Source organism: Malaya genurostris, chromosome 3, assembly GCF_030247185.1.
Source record: "Malaya genurostris strain Urasoe2022 chromosome 3, Malgen_1.1, whole genome shotgun sequence".
Classification (NCBI taxonomy): Eukaryota; Metazoa; Arthropoda; class Insecta; order Diptera; family Culicidae; genus Malaya; species Malaya genurostris.
The window spans coordinates 8,499,267-8,507,645 of NC_080572.1; the positions used below are offsets into that span (position 1 = coordinate 8,499,267).

Below are 8,379 nucleotides of genomic sequence, written 5' to 3' on the forward strand. Positions count from 1 at the left end.
ACTTGTTATACTCTCCAAAGCAGAGCTGCAAATTGTCAGTCATGTCAAATGACCTCGACAGACTGACTAAAATCATCGTCAACTGTAATCGGTACGGTCAAAGTGTCTGTCAAATGAGATACTCGATAGTTCAATGACCAAGTAGAAGTATACTTAGTCAAAGACAGATGACGCATTTTGTTCTCTCTCTCATTCTCCTATTCTCTGTTGAAGTAAAAAAATCCATGAGAGTACTAACATAAACATAAATTGATAAAGTTCATTGTTCTTTGTAAAAATTCATCGGATTTCAGAGTTCTCTTGATATTATACTCACCAGGACTCTCATTGATTGCCGATGCGATTGATATTATCTTCATTTCTCCTGTCACTGCTTGATTACGATATGACTAAATATTAATCAAGCAGCATAAATATTGAATGAAATTCATGTACACCAATTTAATTCAATATTTATGCTGCTTGATTAATATTTAGTCACATCGTAATCAAGCAGTGACAGGAGAAATGAAGATAATATCAATCGCATCGGCAATCAATGAGAGTCCTGGTGAGTATAATATCAAGAGAATTTAAGTTATGACAGATCGGCTCTCAGACACTCAATATATGATGATTGGTAGAGCCTGGTTGGCAGTAGTCCAGTGACATAATCTTTCCAATCTTCGTCGTGCAAAGTTACTCGTTGATAGCGTTTAGCAGCTCTGCTCCAAAGTAGTTCAATTGTCATAACTGTTCTACGAATTGTATACTGCTTCGTTTCTATTCTCTCAGGTTCATGATGATTTATTAAAATAGATTTATTCCAATCAATCGTTTGCTAGGTATTGATCAGTTGTTAATTAAAGACCAAATCACGTCACGACAATCAAAATCAAATTAATAATTATAGCTTGGTAATTAAGGTTAATTAGCGTGATGATTAAGAATATTTCGGTTGAATCTATTGGAATCTTGAAAATAAGGCTACGTAGATTTAGGACTGATTATAGTAATTGTATTTCATTTGCCTAGGCTTTAGTTGAGACTTCGACTACATGTAAACTAGATGATTTTATCAATATTCATGGATTCAAAAAAAAGCGAACTAAAGTTGCAATATGGACCTAATCAAACCAACAATTTCGGAAAAAGCATCAACTCCTCAATTCGTTCTTTTTTTTATTATTCCATTCTGATTACACAAAAGTTTGTATAGGGTACTAGTAAAGCAAACTTATATTATCATATGATCTTACAAGTACAAACCTTCCGGTGTGCCTTCCTTTTTGCGATAGAGAACACTTTCCTTCGACTTTTTGAAGTCCTCATTGGTTACCTTCATGCGGCGTTCACGAAGTGCCATTAAACCTGCCTCGGTACAAATTGCTTTAATATCAGCGCCAGACAGATCATCTTTAGCCATAATTAGCTCGGATAGATTGACGTCTTCAGCCAGTGTCATTCTAGCAGTATGAATGTTGAAAATACGACGTTTAGTTTTTTCATCTGGCAGAGGAAATTCGATCTTGCGATCAATGCGACCGGGACGAATTAGAGCAGGGTCGAGTGTTTCGATTCGGTTAGTTGCCATAATCACTTTAACATCGCCACGCGAATCGAATCCGTCCAACTGATTCAACAGCTCAAGCATAGTTCTCTGGATTTCACGTTCTCCACCAGAATTTGAATCGTATCGCTTGGTACCAACTGCATCGATTTCGTCAATGAATACAATAGACGGTGCATGTTCTTCTGCCACCCGGAACAACTCTCGTACCAACTTAGGCCCATCCCCTAAATATTTTTGAATAAGTTCCGAACCAACCACACGCAGAAAAGTAGCTGAAGTCTGATTAGCAACCGCTTTCGCAAGAAGAGTTTTCCCAGTACCGGGCGGTCCATAAAGAATCACACCCTTTGGTGGCTTAATACCCATCTCTTCGTAATATTCGGGATGCGTTAGAGGTAGCTCTACAGATTCTTTAATCTCTTGAATCTGGTTATCTAATCCACCAATGTCTGCATATGTCTCCTGTGGCGCTTTTTCCAACTTCATCACAGTGACCATCGGGTCTGTATCATCACCAAGAACACCCACAACAGCGTGCACCTTATGATTCAGAAGCACTGAACATCCGGGTTCCAATTGATCCTTATCAACAAAAGATAGGATGCTAACGTAATGCTCACTGCCAACCGAGGTCGAAACGATTGCATGATTATCATCTATAATTTCCTCTAGATTACCGACTGACATTGGAGTTCCTCTTAGGTCGTCAACCTTTGATCGTTCTTCTTCATTCTTCTCATCCTGGGGCTTGAGACGTTCTTGATTCCGTATGAATTCTTCCTCCATCAACAAATAGTCCTTGATCCGTTCCAACTTCAGCAATTTCAAACGACATCGCGTATGAGGAGTAACTTGGGGCAGTTTCATAGCAGCATCCGGACCTTTTGCTTTGCGCTTCTTCTTTCCAACGCGCGTTGGAATCGGAGGTTCATACTTTTTCTTTTTATCCTTGTCATCCTTCTTATCGCTGCCACTTCCGGCTGATTGGTTTTGTCCCTAAAACAATATTAATATAACGATAAAATAAGCACAATTGACTTATATTTCTTTATTCAGCAGGTCGTAATTTGAAAACCGAAGCAATGTGTTGAACCATTATAGCTAATTTATATGTGAAGTGGCAAACGAATTCAAAATGAAAATATGTTCGATTTTTGTTTGAACTACATGGACTGCTCTATAGCCGTTTTGAATTAAATATTCAAAACTGAGAAACGCGTACTTAGTAGTATTAAAATATTATACTTACCATCTCAAATCACTCAATCGAAACTTTCTTCAGAAATGATGACTTTCAAGAAATGTAAACTCTAAGCTGTTTCACACCAATTTGACATAACCTCGCAACATGTCGATGTCATTTGACAACCAATAATGGAAACCCTCGTTCGCGTCGAATCAGATTTAATCGAACCATGATGTAATATTGTAAGGTGAAAATTCTACCCGTGTATCATGGCTCGAAAGAATTCTCGATAAAACAAATCTCGGTTAATTTTTCCAAAGGGCGTATAAGCAAGTGACAGTTTCCCTTTAATCATTCTCTCTTTCGATTATTGTGATGTGATTAAACAGATTTTCTTTGATATCACTATTCTGTTTGAAATTCGAAAGTTTCGGGTATCATTTCATACAAAGAGTTGAGTGATAAACGTGGAAACGGCTTGGTAATTAATAGAAGAGAAAGTAAACAAAGAGAAACTGTCACTTGCTTATACGCACTTTTGAAAAATTAACCGAGAAATATGAAACGCAGTAATGACTCCGTACCAGAGATGCCAGATATTTTCACAGAAAATCTGTATTCTTCGTATAAAAAATCTGTATTAATCTGTATTTACTAATAAAATGAAATTCTTACAACAAAATGATGCTAAGATATGATATTCCAATAGATTGTGGTTGTAGGATGGTAGATTTAATCAGTCATTGTCGCGCTCACAAGAATTTTCAACGACCAAGTTTAATTTTTTTTATCCACAACAATTGAATTGTCATTCCATATATTTATCTAGTTAGAAATTATTGACTTTATAATTTGACCTGGAATTTCAACGCCCAATATCCTACGTCAAGTCGGTTCATACAACTCTCAGTTTGACAGTAAAGTTTCATGATGCCATTACTTCCTTGAATAAAGTACTGTCTCTGAGCGTATTTTTTCCAATAATTCATCTTTTCTGTTAGTTTTTCATTCATTTGGCTTCTTCGAAATATGTTTCCAATATGTCATTGCAAAAAAATTATAATATAAATGGATTTCACAGATTTCCATATTGATTTGTCCGTTGATTAATAGACTTTTATTTCGTCACTGGAATCAAATACTAAAAGATAGCTCACACAGAAAAGTTCATTTTTTTCTTTCTTACTTTTTGTGAGATCTGTATAAATCTGTATTAAATTGAGCAAATCTGTATAAAATCTGTACTCTGTATTAAATCTGTATGAGCATTTAAAAATCTGTATAATACAGATAAATCTGTATAAATGGCATCTCTGCTCCGTACTGTCAAAAATTCAACTGGAGCTGTTTTCTTTTAATATCATTGATTTGCCACAAGGGTGTAGAAAGCTCAATATTATAAAATCATTAGTATTTCGCCACTAATGTCACGAGGTAGTAACAGATACCGATACTATAATATCGGTGTGCTATTTGCAACCTAAGAGCAAATTCAGCAGCTGCCAGATTCATACGGGTGGTCTACAAGGGGCAAATCACTCTAAACTTTGTCTGAACTCAAACAAGTTTTACCGGGAGTAAAAAAGTTTAGCAGGGATCTCGCTGGATTATAATGGGATTAGAGAAGTTTAGCCGAGATCTGGAAAAGCATTATTTTGACATAAGAAGCTGTGAACGTGGGAGCAGAGATGCCAGATATTTTTCATAGAAAACCTGTATTGTTTTGTATAAAAAATCTGTATTTATCTGTATTTAGAAAGGAAATTTCGGAAAAAAATGATTAAATTGGGATTAAAAGAGATTAGAGAAAATTGTTTTGGAATGACATGAGTTTATTAGTATGAGATTGTCTAGAGTTTAGAGTGATTTGCCCCTTGGTGGTCTACAATATAACTGGAACTGACAGAGATGGCATTTCACCAGAGATACACGCTAGAGTCAGATTTTTGCCACGCCGAGGATGCAAAAAACGAAGCACCGCACAAAGAGGAAAGCGCACTTCTTTTCAGTGTCGAATAGACAGCATTTGAGTGTGTGCTTGTGGTTAAAGCAGATGGCGCGAGTGAAACACATTCTATTCGCATGAATCGCTCACACGCACTCTCGTCTAAATACACCCAAGTGACCACTGGCGCGTGATGGTGAGCGAACACCTATGTTAACTTCAATTAATAGAGAGTAGATCTGGCCTTGCTATGAAAAATTTGCAAGGAAAACCGAAAATTTTACGATAAATTGTTTCATTTTGCTGATTTTGCGTGTCCACGCTTCATCTACGAAAACCATACAGCAGAGTGCTTACCGGCGTGTACACCTCTGTGAAAGTATCTGCATCCACCTCAGAGAATTTATTAGCTAATGCTCTAGCACTTTGGTGCGATTCAGTGGAAGAGGTAAAAGGAAATAAACTAACGCACTCATGATGCGTGCACACTTTATCCAACAGTGGTGTATATATGTGAAAGAGAAGAGCTCTCGTTGAAGTTGTCAGTGCGAGGGGAGAAATTTTGCTTGCTTTTCGTCACACAGAGGAGATAGACATCTCTGGGAACTGAAACAAACGTATCCCCATTCCCCAGCAAGCCGTTTTAGTTTTATTTATTCGAACAGTTCTACTGTCAAATTTAAAACTGGTATAAACTGCCGTTCTATATTTTCTATATTTGAAACACAGATAAAACGCTACTGGAGGTGCCAGTTTATTTTGTTATAAATTCTAGATTCAAATTTTAAAACTGATATAAATCATGCATCTAGAACTAGACCACTCGCATACATTAGCATTCTCAATTTTAAACAGTTTTAACCCGTTTTTTAAAGTTAATAGCAATACTTCGTTTTTTTATGCAATCTATTTTTATATACGTTGACTCTTTTATTTGTGAAAATCGATTTGACAGTTTCTGAGAAAATGAAGAGAGTTTCGTTTTTTAGGTTTTCGACTACTATTTCCGGTGCTTCCGGAACCTGGAGCTAGGATCCAGCATAGCTGAAATCGGTTCGTTCGGCCAGCAGCTATCATAACCTATGAATTGAAGCAGTTTTGAACCAAATTAAGAGGGATTTTCACGATTTTTGCATTACGCTCTATATAAAATCCTAACTTATGGAAACGTAATACTTAAATCTGAGTTTGCGAAAATAGATTTAACCGCTTCTAAGAAATTTGAGTGATTTCCGGTTTGAAGCACACGAGCACTTTTTCGGTACTTCCGGAATCAGGACCGATGATCCGGTATACTCAAAGTCAACACATTTGGTCATAAACTAATCATACTTGGCTATTTCTTCTTCTTCTTCTTCTTCGTTCTTTTGTGACTTACTGACATTTCATGTCTGTCACACTGTTTTATGGCACAGCACCTTGCTATAATGCCAGTTAGTTTTTGCTCAATTCGAGTATTGGTCGTATTGGTAGATTGTTGTTTATTTTTGTTTGGATTGTGTTATGTTTGCTATATTTCTATTTTCAGTTCTTGGAGTAAACTTAACATGTTTTTCATCAAGTCGATGTTTTTTGTTTCAAATACTTCCTGAATTGTCTTATAATTGGATAGCTTATACTTATCGCGTATCGCTGTATGTTCTACACATTGTAGAATGATGTGCTCGGCATTGTTCCTTTTCTCGCATATACTGCAATATCTGTTGTTAGTGTTTTGCATTATACTAAGCCAGTAAGGCGAGTAGTCGTGTCCAGCAATTAATCGGTTCAGTGTTCGTACATCCGTATTTGATATTGGTAGATTATGAAACCATGAATGTTTATTAATGCCCGTCTGGTAATTAAAGAATTTTCTGCCTTTTCCTTGTTCCTGAGTGTAGTTAACATACCACTGTTGTACTTCTTCTATGTTCCTCGAATTGCATATGTTGTACACATCATGTGGGAAGAGCATATTACGTGATCTTTCATTCTGGCACAAACCGTTTTTTGCCAGGGTGTCTGCTATTTCGTTTCCTGGTGTTCCGATGTGACCGGGAATCCATTGGATGCACGTATTCGTATGTGCTGCCTTTTGTATAATTTCGTGTATTACTTCGTCCCTTTCCGTACTATCTAGTTGTTTTTTTATAAATTCGCATCCTGCTTTCGAGTCCGTTAATATTACTACATTGGAAAAGTGGTTTCTTTCTACGTATTGTAGTGCTACATAAATCGCTTCAATTTCCGCTGACATAGAACATACTTCATTTTCCAGCCTTAGACTGATCCTGAATTTACTTCTGTCATCGTATATTCCTATACCACACTTCTCGTTCGCCTTCGATGCATCCGTATAGATGTGAATATGGTCTTTGTATTTGCCGTTTAGTAGGCCTAAGGTTAATTGTCGCAGTACTTTATCCGATGTGTCTGATTTGGTCCATTGATGCTTCTCCAGGGCAGCTTCCACTGTTATTCCTGGTAAACTGCAATCATGTACCATCGTGTGTGACATCTTTTCTAGAATGTGTTTGTTGTTCCAAAAAGCCATTTCGAGGCTCGATTTAACGGGTGAATTAGCTTTACTTTTGTCCATCTGTAAGAGCTGTTTATAGACAGGTGACTGATATTGGACATGTTTGATTACTTCTTTGTTGATCGAGAGATTTCTTCGGAGATTTAAGGGCGTCTGGCTTGCAATCGCATGAAGGGTGTTTATTGGAGTGGTTTTTGTGCAACCAGTGACTTTTCGTAAGCAAGCGTTGTTTGCGACCGTTATTGCTTCTTTGCTTGTTTTTTTCGCGTTGTCGTATATAGAAGCTCCGTAATCTAAGTAACCTCTGATGATTCCATTATATACAAGTCCCATTGTTTGAGGGTGACCTCCATATTTCGTGCTGTTAATCACCTTTAGCATGTTTATTCTATCCATTGTGCTGCGTTTCATCTCTCTTAAATGGGCACTGAAATGTATTCCTCTATCAAACGTAATTCCCAGATATTTGTGTGTATTAACGGTTTCAATTTCTTCGTTATTTAGTTTTATTTGGACTTTTTTATTGCTCATTTGGAATAGAATCGTTTTGGTTTTATCAGTATTTATTTCGAAATTTAAACTTATTGCTTTCTGGTTGAACTTTGTTATGTATCGTTGTGCTCTGGCTTCTACTAACTCCCGTGTTTCTCCCTCTACCACAACAGCAAAGTCATCCGCGAATTGTACTAACACTACGCCTTTTTCCTGTATTTCATGTAACGGTGTGGTATAGATGTTGAACAAAGTCGGAGAAAGGACGTCTCCCTGTGGTAACCCATCGCTGATTGTCCTTTCTAAGGTTTCTGTGCCTACTTGAATTTGCATTCTTCTATCTGTCAGAAATGTTGATGTCCAATTCATTATTTCTCGGGGTGTGTTATATTTTTGCAAGATTTCTTCTAATGTTGATGTTTTAACTGAATTATATGCGTTAGCCAGGTCTATAAAGACTATGGCAGTCACTTTTTTTTCCCTTTTTGTTTTTGTAATTTGATTTAGCACAAAATTTAAACATGTGATTGTTGACCTATGTTTTCTAAATCCGAATGATGTGTCCGAAAGTATCGTATTTTTAACTAAGAATTTCTCCAGGCGTTCCAGTACCGCTGTGTTAAGCACTTTCAACATGCAATTTATCATTGCTATATGTCTTATATTCTGTATTTGTTCGGGGTCTT

At 36.8% G+C, this 8,379-nt stretch overlaps 1 protein-coding gene across 1 annotated transcript; it reads right to left on the minus strand.

Moving 5' to 3' along the window:
* Nucleotides 1-1,148: 1,148 nt before the first annotated feature.
* LOC131436924 (26S proteasome regulatory subunit 4) lies at nucleotides 1,149-2,908 on the minus strand. The gene is made up of 2 exons (XM_058605919.1): nucleotides 2,802-2,908; nucleotides 1,149-2,548 (listed from the first exon to the last, which is right to left on the minus strand). The coding sequence occupies exons 1-2, from the start codon at nucleotides 2,802-2,804 to the stop codon at nucleotides 1,235-1,237; spliced, it is 1,317 nt and encodes a 438-aa protein (XP_058461902.1). The 5' UTR covers nucleotides 2,805-2,908; the 3' UTR covers nucleotides 1,149-1,234.
* Nucleotides 2,909-8,379: the final 5,471 nt, after the last annotated feature.